General features: G+C 54.9%; 1 protein-coding gene across 1 annotated transcript in view; it reads right to left on the bottom strand.

The window, feature by feature from the left end:
* Nucleotides 1-1,305: 1,305 nt before the first annotated feature.
* Nucleotides 1,306-14,132, bottom strand: part of VOPP1 (VOPP1 WW domain binding protein) — a 35,193-nt gene continuing 22,366 nt past the window's right edge. Inside the window, exons 2-5 of the mRNA XM_037041116.1 lie at nucleotides 12,908-12,966; nucleotides 6,140-6,217; nucleotides 2,080-2,216; nucleotides 1,306-1,593 (exon numbers count right to left, since the gene is read on the bottom strand). Of these exons, the coding sequence (XP_036897011.1) occupies nucleotides 1,403-1,593; nucleotides 2,080-2,216; nucleotides 6,140-6,217; nucleotides 12,908-12,966 (465 nt within the window). The 3' untranslated portion in view covers nucleotides 1,306-1,402. The remainder of the gene's footprint in view (nucleotides 1,594-2,079; nucleotides 2,217-6,139; nucleotides 6,218-12,907; nucleotides 12,967-14,132) is intronic.

Consider the following 14,132-nt stretch of genomic DNA (forward strand, 5'->3'; position numbering starts at 1 on the left):
CCAGGACCCATTCTGAGACACCCTGATGCTGCAGTGGAACAAGTAACAATTTCTCAAGATGCTCCCTTAGTTCATTTCAAAAAGAAGGCTCCTGCCACCCCTCACCCCGCAGTCCAACCACCACGCGCACAGAGGTCCACACGTCTCGGCTACACTGCTCTGCCCTCCCTGTGCCTAACCGGCAGGTCTCTGTCCAGGTGGGAGTGCTGCACTGTCAGCTTACTAGCTACGCAGCGGAACAGGACCCCGCTCACTGTCAACCACGCTGGGGACGGCTCGCAGGATCCCAGGCTGACAGAGGTTTCTCGGCCAGGGTTTGCATCTCCAACCATGTCTTCTTTATTCGAATGTTGACAAAGTCATCGGCGAAGTCTGTGGGTACTTTTTGAGATCTGCCTGCAGTCCTTTTTCTTAGCAAGCTCCTCTTCAGAGCCCAACACCCACCTGCTGATGCTCAGATGCCTCTCACCCGAGGGGCTGATGCGACTTCTGCTTGGGAAGTGTCCTTTATCAAAGCCCATGGCCAGAACTGCCTGGGGGAGGGTGTGGAGACCACAGGTCCCGATCAGAAACCAGAGCGCTGCTGACATTCAGTTAAGACACTTACTCAAGTCACACCTCAAAGGACAGGACTCTACACAAACTTCTATAAAAGCACTAAAAATGGGGGAATATTCTTTTTCCTCCAAGTCAGACCAAGAGCTCCTAAAATGCATGTCCCAGTGTGAGGCAAGGAGCAATTTCCAACGAACATATAGGACTTTCCTTAGGGACCATCAGGTCACTGCAGACCACACCTTGGCCTGGCTCTGGGTCCACACCACCCTCCGGGGACAGCTGGGCCCAGCGTCCCCAGCCCCGGCGTGCAGAGGGGGCGCGGCTCTCATCTCTGGGAAGTGATGGAGACAGGAAGGTGCGCAGAGGCTTCTTGTCCACTGAACGTCTCTCCAGCAGCTCCTTGAAGAGGAAGACAGACAGGACGAGGGGCCGCAGCAGCTGAGCCTATGAGGCCCCCTTTCTAGGCTTCCCGGCTGGTGGGCGGAGCCTCCCCTGTGCCCGCACCTGAACACAAACACCCTGGCTGGCCTCCTCCTCTTAGTCCCCGTCCTGAGGATCTGGGCATGCACCCTAAGGTGCCAACCCTCAGAGTCCGTCCACACTCCGCCAGAGCACAGACAACATCAGAAACAGAAGGACACGGGACGAATGTGAACACCGGGCGTCTACAGAACACCTGGGAGGAAGCTGCACCCGCTCGAAGACATCAGAGAAGGATCTGCCCTTGGTGGCTCAGGAGATGGTTCCGGAAGCAAACGCCAAGGGGGACAGGAAAGGCAGGCTGGGAAAGCTTCTCCCTGTCTCCCCTGCACCGTCACCCGGGCAGGCTCCGGGCGCATCCCCACTACTTGGCCTTCACCACCTGCTCGTACGGGGGCGGGGGCGTGTTGCAGTAGGAAGGAGGCGGGGGGTAGGCCATGCTTCCGTGTGGTGAGTTGGGCTGGACCTGGAAAGCCATCGGCACGGGATTGCCAGCAGGGTTCATCCCGGGTCCTCCGGGGTCGGTGTAGTAGGGCAGCCCCGGCGGCTGGGCTCCTGAAAGGCAGAGGAGCTGGTGTGAGCACGGCAGAGAAAGCCCACCGCCCTCTGCCACAGAGCTCTGCCAGGGCGGTGTGAGAGCCCCACTGTGCGGGAGCGGACTCTGCCCTGAGCAACACTGGGAGCTCGCTCGTTTGACCAGCTGGTCAAAGAAGAGGTGGTCACAGGCAACAGCAACATAGTGACAAGGAGGGACACAGTCAGCTGGTCTGGGATTTGGTGTGGTGGGGACTTTGCACACAGGGCTGGAAGAACCCAGAGCCAAGGGCCCCGTCTCCTCACCTTACTTACAAGGGGTAGAACATCTGACAGATGAACTAGCCCTTCGAATGGAGGGCTATGGTGGATGGCCCAGTTAGAGAAAGAAAACAAGAAACGTGGCCTGAATTCTTTCTTCCAGCACATTCTGCGGGGTACCCTCCTCAAACACTCACAGGGAACATATGCACGGGTGGGAGGGTCGGGGATGGAGGGCTGGCTGACCTGGCGCAGGGTTCGGGGGCTGCCTGGTGTAGGACACGTTGAAGGCTGGCTCCTCGATCAGTGGCGGGGGGTACATGCGCCTCCGGATGAAGAAGCCAGCGCCACAGCAGAACAGGACGCCCATCATCAGGAGGAACCTGGCGAGAGACAGTGGTGAGGCGCCTGGGAACCTGCGGCCACTCAGATGCAGGGAGCAGAGTGTGCTGAGCCCCTTGCTCTCAGGCAGGCTGGCCCTGCCCTGGCTGTTTGCCCCAGGACGTCCCTGGGTGGATGACCACAGGGAGACCGTTGGCTGCCAACCTGGGGGTGCCACTGGGCAGAGGCCACCCATGCTCTGAAGCTGGGTGAGGACTCGGTCTCAGAGAGCCACACAGGGTGAGCTGTCTTCACAGGGCTGCGGCCTCACTCCCCCGCCACTGCCCTGACCTCCGCACAACATGCCACCTAAACAGGAAGTGCCTTTTCCGTGCTGTCAGAACCCTGGGCCAACCCAGCCTTCGCCTCACTCCCCATTTCCCCGTGTCCCGTTCTTTACAGTGGGAGTGACGGAGGTGCACAGCACACTGTCCCTCCTAGCAGTCTGCTCTCGGCCTGTGCATGCACACCCACACAGGGATGTCAGGCGGTGCCCTTCCTACAGGACTCTGTAGTCACAAGAAAGCTACGGGCGCATGGATAATCCATGAGATAGGAAAGCTACAGGTCTGTAATCCAGGCTCTGGGAACAGCTGAGCACTCCCCTCCCACGACCCCTGTGTTTGTTGGACAGCAGAGTGGACTGCTGCAAGGACAGGAATTGTTAGGCTCATCTGAGGACCCTCGGTGACTCGCCACACCCCTGGCGCTCCGGATGTGATTGAGGGACGAAGGAGCAACTGCCGTCACCTTCACCTCAGTCAGCATCTGTGTTTTTGCAAACAGGGGAGTCATTCAGAGAAGGGCCGGGTTGTCCTCCCTGCAGAGATGTGAAAGAGAAACTCCTGCCCATACATGAGCGCAGGTGATGGAACCTTCCAGAACCTCCCATGATGCATCACACTGTGTGTGGGCCACACATGCCTCGTGAAGAATGAGCACACCACAGGGCTGGCCATGTCACCATCAAAGGCGCCTGTCCACACATGAATGAAATTTAAATGAGTGGCCGTGAAAGCCCTTGAGACTTAGCTTAGGGTCAGTTTGTCTGTCAATATGTATTTACTGGACAACCAGGGACATTGACTGGGACGAGAGACCAAGGACACAGGCGGGAGAGGACCAGGAAAGGGCTCCCATTGGACATCTTGTCTTCTAACCCGGTTCATTCCTCAGGTGACTTTGCAACACCTGCTGAGCTCCCAGCACCTGCTGTCTTACAGGGGGGAAGACAGGCAAGGTCCCTCTCCCACCCGTGAACTTGGCATCCAGCAGGGGAAGAGCACAGTGATCAGCCCAGTTTGAAAGGACTTATTTACAGTGCTGGTCAAAAGAGCTAAAAAGAGGAAAAACCAGGGGCACAGCCATAGGGCTGTGGCCCACTGTGGCCATCTTTAAGCGCTCCATGCAGGGCAACAAGGGTTCTTACAAGTGTGTCTGCCACAGTCAGGAAGATCAAAGGGGCTTCTTCTCCAAAGCAGCGTGCCAGCTGAGTCAGAAGAATGCAAAGAAAGAGGCAAGTTGAAGGGACAGGAAGGAGCTTTCTGGGTGGGTGGGGCAGCCTGGGCGTCTGGCCAGAAGCCCAGGTGAGCAGGAGGCCCAGAGAGGCCAGCTGCCACTGCAGGGGAAGGGCATGGAGGTGGCAGGCTGGGGGGTGCCCTCCCAGGAGCCAAAGGAACCCTGCTGTGCAGCCACTGCAAGGCCTGTTATCTCGGAGTGAGGTGCCCACGCATCAGAGAGAACAGCTCCGTCTGCAACCTAACTGCCCTCCGGCAGGCTCGGTGACCGCACTACAGTCAGGTTGCCTCCAGCTGTCCCATCGGAACTTAAAGCAGCGCAGGTCTTGGGTGCCCTCAGGGTCCGGCTTCTCACCTAACACGGCAGCTTGCTCCCAGTAGACCAGCTCCCATACCGGACAGGAAATGAAGGAGCCCCCTGAGGTCTTGGTTTTTCCCATGAGAAAAGCCAAGATGTTGTTAGGCTGTCAAATGCACCCCCTGCCCCCTCCAGACCAACAGAAAGGATGTTGCACCGGACACCTAGGACGGATCCAGAGCGAGTGAGTACGTGGCAAGGACGGAACCGAGGCACGTGGCTCAAGGCCAAGGTCGGCTCCGGTGACAACCAGAGGCGGACTCGTTCCTTATTGAAACAAGAGTCTGAGGATATCTCAGTTCAGAAAGAAGCTGGCGAGGAGAGGGGCAGGGGGCAGAGCTGGTGTGAGTGAGGGGACTCGGGGACGGGGACAAGAGCAGATTGGAGCTCCCAGTGGAAGGTTCTCTACACGTCTCCCCACCTCTGCTGGGCGGGTTTGGAGAGCTCTCCGGGGCTTAGGGAGTCTGTGCCGTCAAAGGTGGTCTGATGACCTGGTTCAGACCTTGCCGGTTCACAGTCACTGCAGAGTCCAGAGTGGGCAGGGACTTCCAGAGGCACTCTCCTTCGGGACTTCGGTTTTCGAGGGAGGAGACAGAAGTCCCCAGAAGTCGGGTGGGAGCCTGGCTGGAGAGCAGCCCCTCCTTCGCTCCACATCCAGCTCCACTGACCCCTCCTCTGCGCCCTCCCCACACACCTCCACGCGGCTTTCCCAGCATGCTCTCAGCTTTCCCAGCATGCTCTCAGCTTTCCCAGCATGCGCTCAGCCAGACCCGTTCTTCCTGCCTCCCTGTCCCTGCGACACGCAGGCCCCTTCATGTCGGCGCCTTTCCCAGTGAGCCTGACATCGAGGCTCCACACCACTCCCAGGGCACAGTGCACACATCCCACGGGTCCTTCTGTTCAGACATCTGTCTCTTTGGGGGGCCTGGCCACTGTAGGGGCCTCTCCAGGGGATGCTGGCGCACACTGATGACAGCGGTGGTGACAGAGGAGCACACGGAGCAGTGACATGGTGGCGGGGGACACCCAAGCCAGCTCCCAGGGAGGCTGGGCCAGGGTCCAATGTGACAGTGAGTCCGGCCCCCACCCCACCCCCCATGGCCAACACCCCAGGACAGAGGCGGTGATGGGGACAATGTAAGGGGTCTCTCCTAGCAAAGACATGTGACATGTGGAGCCCCTGCTTATAGGTTGTTTCTCTAAGCAAACCTCGGGGACGGGTGTTGAGGGGGGAAGACAAAACCCCACTGAAAAGTTCAAGCGGCTCCTGCAACACGCTCAACAAAAGCCCTCAGGCCTGCGGAGGTCGGTGCCGTCAGAGCCCGAGAGGCCAGAGCAGCTCAGGTCTGGAAGCGAGTGTCATCCAAACGCTCCGGGGTGTCTTCCTAAATGGCATTCCCACGCCATGGGGCGGGTGGCGGGATGCAAGGACAGCTGTGCCCACTTGCTCGGCCATCCCTGGTCGGAAGCCACAGCTCCTTTGTATGTACACACAGTTGGACAGACTGTCAGACACGCCCCCTAGCGGGTGAGCCACTGGGGATCCCTCCTGTAAATGGACACTCGGGCACCCCCCTTCTCCGAGGACACTGCTAGCATTGCTCCCTTGTCCCCTCTCATCATACAGGTTTACAGACTCCAGACAGGTCTTCCAGCCTCGCTCAGAAGAGCTGGGGGCAGGGGGAGTCAGGAGTCAGGACTCAGCTGCCACCAAGGGCCAGGGCAGCAGAAACTTGACCATAGGATTGGGGGATTCCCTGATTCGGCGTCATTCCAGAAACTGGCAAGGAGCTGCCCTCCTGCCCACCGCCCAGAAGCCTCTGTTTTGTCCCTGGTCCCTGGTCTGCAGCGGTGGAAGCAGCTCCTGTCCCTCAGGGAGCAGAAATGCCACAGGAAAGCCAACCACACCTGCCTGCTTGCCGACAGAGGCCTTCCCAGAGACGGTGACCCCAGTGAAGGTGACGCCGCCATGGTCGTGACAGTCCTGGCTGTGGGCAGAGCCCCTTGCGGGGTGGGGGGAGCCCTCCAGACAGGGAGAGGTGTGACCTACCAAAAGTACCACAGCCGCTGGATGGACAGGGCCCGCACGCAGCACCGGGAGCCACAGCAGTCCTCGTAGGGGCGGCATCTGTGGAGAAAGGGCGTGGGCTGGTCAGCATCTGGCATGGGAAGGGCCCCACCGGTCACCAGACCCAGGCGGGGCTTGGGGCAAAGGACAGAACGCCACCACTGCATGTCACCAAACTAGCCCCACTGACCACTGTCCACCTGGCGGCCTGAAGAGAAGGAGCTGAGACAGACGTGGTCAGTGAAAGTCAAAGCACCCCACTTCCCACTCGTGCCTGTGCGTGAAATTGGGACAGTTTCCTATCGCACTCCCCTTCTGGGGAGGCGCCCCGAGCGAGGAGGGGCAGACACCCAGCGTCCTGCCACATGCAGGCGTGGACAGGCTGTGGGTGTCGCTCGGGGCACGATCCCCAACAGGACTGGAGATGGAAATACGGCCTGACAGTCCTGTGAGGTTGAAGACAGAGCTTCCAGGGCCAGACAAGCAAGGAGGTTAGGCCAGGTCTCTGCACTCACTAAATGGAGTTTTCAAAAGAGTCTAACAGCCTGACCACACCATCCTGGCTGCCGAGGGGATGGTTAAACAGGGTTGAAGAATGCAGCTTTAAACGGCACAGTAACAGAGAAGAAACTGTGGGCCTTTGATGGCAAAGCAAACAACAGGGAGCTGGCTCCACCTGAAAGCACAGTGACAACAGGGGAAGGAGGTGGGACTTCTGGGCCCTCCCAGGGAACACACGTCACTATGAAACACAACCAGGTTGCCTTGCGCGCTAATTTACAAGAACATTTACAAGGCAAAGGGAAAGAATCGAGTTACAGAATATGTATCTGGAAAGATGGCATTTTAGGGACTGTCTTAGTCTGCTCTGGCCGCTACAAAAACACCACTGGCTGGGCAGCTTATAAACAAGAGAAGTTTATGTCTCACAGTTCTGGAGACTGGAAGTCCAAGGCCAGGGTCACATGCCGAGTGCTCTCTTTCTGGTCCATTGCCAGTGCCTTCTTGCCATGAGCTCCCACGACAGAAGCAGCAAGGGAGACTCCGTAAGAGCATTAGCTGCTAACACGACCATCTTTGGGGGGTCAGAACTGAACACATGAAGTTGGGGGCACCCAAACATCCAGATACAGCAGGCGGGCAGAGTTCCTAAGCAACCATTACCAGCAAAACCTTTCTCCGTTCTGGGAACAAGAAAGCACCTCCAGCTTGCACCAGGAATCTTCACTAACTCAACAATGCGGAGAGAAGACACATTCTGCTCCAGAGTATCTGCCCCCAGACCAGACACCTCCCCTCCCCAGAGGCTGCACTCAGCTGGCTCACCAAGGAGAACAGCAGGGGTTCAGAAGAGGGGCACATGGAGGAAATGCCCTGCCTGACTCCCCTCTTTCCAGCCAGCCCTGCACATCCCCAAGGTGAGCTGACCTTGGCAGAGGGAACTGCATTGGCCCAGGTCTGCCTTCTGAGCCAGTCGTGGCTTCTCCAAGGCTAGCAGGCAGGTCGGCAGCCTGGCCAGACCCTGGGGCTACGGAGCCTGCTTCCGGGACCTTGCTCTGATCCCCACCAGCACTTCACCAACTCACCCCATTAATTATTCACAGCGAACAAGGGAGCTCAGAAAGACACAATCAAGCACGGTAAGGCGAGTACTTGATACAAGATGCTTCACACTCCAGTGGGAGACTTGAGAATAGGGTCTGGAAGTGACCCGGGGACAGACTTGTCTGCTGGGAAGGAGGGGCTAAGCCAGGGGCAGGAGCTTCTGCAGGGCGGCCCGTTCCCTCACCCTCACTCCCCACCATCTATGGTGTGGAAGTCAACGGACACTGGATAAATTAAAGCAAGAACCTGCTGGGTGTGTATATTAACTGTTATTAATTCACAGGTCCTGTCTTCCTTTTACATTTGAGCAAACGTTTTCCATGCATCTGTCCCCATCTGTCCTCTCCATGCGTCAGCTCCCCCAAGTCTCTGGGCTGCTGACTTCCGAGGTTCCCCACCATCTCTCCTTCAACAGCATGTAGGTCCAAACCAAGAAGTACAATGAGTGCCCAAACAGAGCACCCGGCAGCACCCAGTTGCCCTGAGCCCTTGGCTCCATCCAGGAGGCATCGGGATGTGACCCTGTCATGCACAAGCCCCCAGCAAATGGCTACACATCTCCCACCATCGGCTGTGTCGTTGGTAAAACCAGGTCCAGACAGTCCTGAGATTTTCTTAGTATTGGTAGGTGCAGAGAGTAGAGATAAAGCAAGGCCCAGCTCGGGGTCAAAGCTTCTCCCCCCTGCCCCCCGCCAGCTCTCCAGAGGGCTCCTGGGTTCTTCTCACATTTAACATGAATCAATTTACTTGAGTCTAGTGAGGCAGACCCAGCTGCCTTCTCACCTACCCTCCATTTTCTAGGCACAATGACCAGACTCATCTCTACTCAGAAAGGACAGGAACCAGGCACCTGAGTCACCAGCCTTCTCTGGCTCATTTCAAGTCACCCGAAAGAGTCACAGTCTCGAAAGGCCACATCCCTGGCTGTCAGAAAGTGCCCCTGCTCCACTGCTGGGCCTTGGGCTGCCAATCAGAAAAGGGGGGCAGGCTCTGGGGACAGGGGAAACACAATTCCTGATTGAGAGGCTCCTACTGCCCATGACGGGGTTGGTCATGGCCGTGGGGGTGCCCACTCAGGCACCAAGGGGGCCCCCAACACTGGATACTGGAGATGCACTGGGAAGGGGCCCTCTGAGGATCAAAGGCAGACCTAGTGGGGAGACACCTGTGTCCAGTCCTCCTGCCCCTCTGGGGAGCAGTGCCTGAGTCTAAAGCCACAGTTCCCACCTGTCTGTCTCTGGACACAGACCTACCGACCCCCTCCAGGCCACAAGACTGCAGACGGGTGAACAGGAACCCCCCCCACCGCCAACGGAAACTGGTGGCTCCCATGACCACATCTACTTTGTAAGGGGACAACTAAGGCAAAAGGCCATGTGACCCATCAAGATGGCAGATGGTGAGGGCAGGGGGCCCTGACCCACCGCCCCCTCTGCAGGTACAGGTGCCCTGCCCAAGGCAGGACACGCTGCTGGTCACCCGGTGAGGGACAGGGAGCTCAGCGCATCCTGCAGCTCCCTGCACATTGCAGCCGGCTCTGGGACCTGCAGCTGCATTCGGACCTGTCTCTGACACACGGCCCCTCGGCCTGCAGCACCATCCAAATGCAAAGGGAACGGGGAGCAGAGAGAGAGCAGCGCCTTCAGCTCTGGGCAGCCCTGAGCCGCCAGTGCCCCAGGCTGTGCTGCTGTCCCCAAGGTCACGTGGATCTAAGCAGGGGGACTAGGCAGGTGGAGAACAGAGAAGGAAGGCGAAGGAAGTGGATTGGGGTGAGAGGGAGGCATGTGACCGCCCTGCTATTTTTAAATCACACTGTCACTAAGAGGAGATACCTAATAGGCCTGAACCACAGCACTCGAAGGAGCACACTTAATTAACAGCTTCGGAAAGGACAGAAGGGAGACAGGAGAGAAAGAGAGATGGTGAAGAGGAAGAGGAAAGAAAAAATAACAGGAGAAAGATCTGAACTGTGTGTTTCTTCTCTGCTTGAGCTCCAAAGGGCCTTTTTCTTCAAAAATAAGGAGATGAGCCCCGTCTAATGGATTGAGCACTGGCCTGCAAACCAAAAGGTGGCCAGTTCAATTCCCAGTCAGGGCACATGCCTGGGTGGCAGACCAGGCCCCTGGATAGGGGACTGCAACAGGCAACCGGTCAATGTATCTCTCACACACTGATGCTTTTCTTTCTGTCTCTTTCTCCCTCCCTTCCCATCTCTGTAAATAATTAAATAAAATTGAAAACATAAGGAGACTATTTTGTGTGTGCAGGCACAAATGCAGTCTTCCCGCTCAACACTGGTAAGATAACAGACTCAAGAAAGCCCAGCACCTAAAGGGAGGGGGCAGAGAGCGCGCTATCACTTGGCATAAAGACATCAGCACAGGTGAAAGTAATTTTGTATGTCTGGGTAGCGACAGCCGAAACCTAATTGTCTTACAAAACTGCGGCCTCTGTTAGCTCGATAACTGTAATGGGAGAATGAAATTCAAGAACACGCAGCGGCAAGGGGAGCTGCGACGGTACCGCTGGGATTTCTGGTGAGAGAAACGGAGTTCGCCCTCGGCTGGAAGACCAAAGTCGCGACGGCAGGTGCGCTCTCTCCTCAGTGCAATCCAGGGTGAATGGCGGTCAGCCAAAACATCCATATGGTGTTTTTTGTAAAATAAAAGACACGTTTTTCATTTTCGCCAATAACTTCATTGATCTGGATATTTTTAATCTGTTGGCTCTCTCCAGCTATTGGCATCCAGTGGATAGAGGCCAGGGTGCTGCTAAACACCTTCCAATGCAGAAGACAGCCCCACAGCAGAGAATTCTTTGGCCAAATGTCAACAGGACCAAGAAACTTCACAAACCACTTTGACACGTTTGATAAGTCACAGCACCTTCTCCACACACTGCACAAACCTTTTTTCTCTGTTTCAGTTGCATTTTTTAAAAGATTTTTATTTATTTTATCTTCAGAGGGGAAGGGAAGAAGAGGAGAGAAACATCAATGTATGGTTGCCTCTTGTGAGTCCCCTGCCGGGAACTGGCCTGCAACCCAGGCATGTGCCCTGACTGGGAATCGAACCTCGATCATGTGGTTCGCAGGCCTGCGCTCAATCCACTGAGCTACACCAGCCAGGTCAGTTGCATTTTTACCTTTCTTGAAATGACAAAGCCAACCTTTGGGCCACTCCAGGCCCGGCAGAGGCCTCACTGCGCCCCGCGGTGATGGGAGCGGAGCTGCTGGTAGCTCTCTGGGGCCCCATGCAGCTGAGCAGGACACTCTTTCTGTTTGAGGGGGAGGAGGGAGACTTGCAGCCAATGTATGACAGGTTTTTGCTGGGTCATGTTGGCTTAAGCCCCAGAAATTCTATCTGTTTTGTTTCTGCACTAATTAGAGACCAAACATCATGCTTTCTCAGCCACCGAATTAGCCAAAACACTTACAAAGCATTTTTAGAAGCCCCTAGCTTAGAAATATTTTTTTCACAACAGTGTTGGAATGTATACTAATTAACCAAGCAATGGGGAAAGAAAAGACTTTATTACAGAGCATTTTGCTATTTCTGGTCGAAAGAGAGAAAATGTCTATTTTCCGAAGACAATCTTATTATACATCCGAATTTACCTTTTTCCCCTAGGCCTGTATTTTTTTTTTTTGAGAAAAGTTAAGTTGGGCTCAATTTTTACCTTATTTTCACTACCCAGCAGAGGTCCTGGTTTGTATGAAGCAAAATTATGCCTTTCACCGTGAATCCTTGAGTTTGTGTCCGTAACAGGGCGTACTGGGGGGCGTACTGGGGGGCGTACTTGGGGGGGGAACAGTAACCGAAGTGGCAGAGAAGGGAGGCGGGGAGGCAAAAGCACTCCCCCTCATGGCTTCCCAAGTGATTTGTGATAAAGACTGACAGAATCAATCATGTGTCAATTATTTTATCAGAAAACTCATGTGAAAAATAACCTTTTGGGTTAAACTTTCAGGCCATAGTTTCTTTTGAGTTCCTTAGAAGTATGCTTTGGTACAATTATTTTGTTTTCTAACATATATTGATGAATTACTTGGCAGACAAGTTGGTAACAGAAGTATTAATCCCCTATGTAAATATTAAAATGGCTAATGAGGATTCAGAAGCTGGGCGGCGGGGGGGGGGACTCCTGCTGTGTGGGGCACTGGGGATAGGCACTGGGGATGGATGGGTCCCTGCTTATTGGTGCAACACCCAGGCCAGGAGACGGTTCCCCTTTCTTACCGGTTCCCTGAGCTTCCTTCCTCTGGCTGCACCAGTCTCTTCACGCGGGAGACGCCCCCAGAATGACCGGTAAGAAAAACACACACACCAGCCTGTGCATACAGCACCCTCTTGGCTACTATCATATATTTCCAGTCCAATTTTCCTACCTACTAGGATAGACAATGTTTCTGCTGGGATATTAGATGCATTCCTGAAAAATCTCATGTTTTGCCAAACTCGATACTAAAAATAAGAGTCTTGCAGGGAAAACCGATTTGGGGCATTCCACGCAAAACCTGTAAGACTTCAAAACACAGTCAAAAATAATCATTGACAACCTGGGAAGGTAATCTGGCCACCTGGGAAGGTGGCTCAGGAATAGCCAGTGACTCACACAGCTGAAATTAAACATACAAACGGGGAAATCCAGCGACACCTAATCACAGCAGCACTGGCGGGCCCGGAGGACACAGGAGGAGCCAGGGAGGCTGCGACCACACCTTCCTGGGGCAGGAACCCAGGGCCGGGTGATCTCTGAGACCACACGTGCCCACACACACTCAGTTGTGGCAGCTGAGCTCAAGGTCAAAATCCCCCTCCCCCAACCCTTGCCCCCGTGGCCCAGGCAAATCCATACAAAGCAACATATTCTGGCCTTGCTCACCCATCTTTCCCCGCCGACCAACCCTGTGTGAGCTCACATGCATCACAGAAGGCAGCCCCGGCACTTCATGGCTGGCCTGAGCAAGTTGAGGGTCCTTAGGGCAGCCACGTGCGTGCTGGTGAGCAGGCACGGGGGACCCACGGTGCAGGCCTCCCAGAACAGGGCTTCCTCTGGCCCACACCCAGTCCTGTCAAAGAATTCCAATTCCCAGAGTGACGCGTGTCCACAGAATCAAGCCACCAGGGCAGTGCAGATACTCACATGTAATACGTCGGGTAGAGTCCTTCAAAATACCAGCAGTGCTTTTTGGCCTCCGCGCACTGCAAACAGAAAAAGGAAACCCCGGTCACTGGCGTGTCTGCTGTGCGTGGTGGAGAAGGTCCCACAGAAAGAAAGAAGCAAGGAGTGAAGACGGAGCTGAAGGTATGAAAAGCAAGGCACCTGGGAGAGAGGAAGAAGGAGGGAGATCCACGCCACCTCTGGACCGTCTCTTCCTTTTTAAATGAAAAAAGTAGGAAAACATCTGTTTCCCAGTTATTTTTCTAGCCTTCCATATCTCTAAATGCACTGAGCGTAACTGATTTGTTGAAAAGGTAACATAAAGACCATGTATTTTTTAAATTGTTATCTTCACCAGAGGACATACTTTTAATTGATTTTAGAGAGATAGGGAGGGGGAGAGAGAGATACATCAATGTGGAATAGAAACATTGATCGGCTGCCTCCTATACGAGCCTTGACCGAGAATCGAACCTGCAGCCTTTTGGTATACGGGATGCTGCTCCAGTCCACTGAGCCACCTGGCTGGGGCAAGACAATCCATTTTTAAATGTACATGGTATTCAGATATCTAAAGAACGCTGGAGGTAAAATATTACAAAAACTTCCACCCACCCCCCTCAGTTTTCATTTTTGAAAGCTATTTCCCTGGATCTTTATATTTCAGAATATTCTAAAAAGCCACATTCAAATTACAGACCCCCCAGTAGGGACCTATGTCTGCCATCTGAGTCAGGGTCCACTGTCCCCTCTCACTCCGAGGTGTGACAAAGTGGGGGGGGAGGGCAAGGAAACAGAGCAGGAGCCCCCATGCTTCCCAAAGAAGTCAGACACTGACGTTCCGGAGTATTGGGCAGGGCAGGTGTGAAGCCACCACCCTGGTGGGCTGACTATCTCACCCAAGTGACGCCGAGCCTAAGGCACCAACTGTGGCGTAAGAACACTGAGCAGAAATGCTCCGACCTATCTGAACAAGATAATTTTCTAAAATGATTCCACTCATGCCACTGTATTTTTTTAGTTCCCAAGTTCCTACCACTAGGATCTAGCTCATTGACCCCTGAGGTGTACATAACACCTTCAAAATAATACAGCACAAAGCTACCAGCAGCAGGGGATCAGAGAGGCATGGTGACAACAAAGCTTTCTCTGAGCAAGGCGGTTCATTGTCTAGTCCAAGCATCCCTCCCACACTTCCCCCACCCTA

Source organism: Sturnira hondurensis, unplaced genomic scaffold (genome assembly GCF_014824575.4).
Source record: "Sturnira hondurensis isolate 20B ecotype Veracruz unplaced genomic scaffold, ASM1482457v3 Scaffold0002840, whole genome shotgun sequence".
NCBI lineage: Eukaryota > Metazoa > Chordata > Mammalia > Chiroptera > Phyllostomidae > Sturnira > Sturnira hondurensis.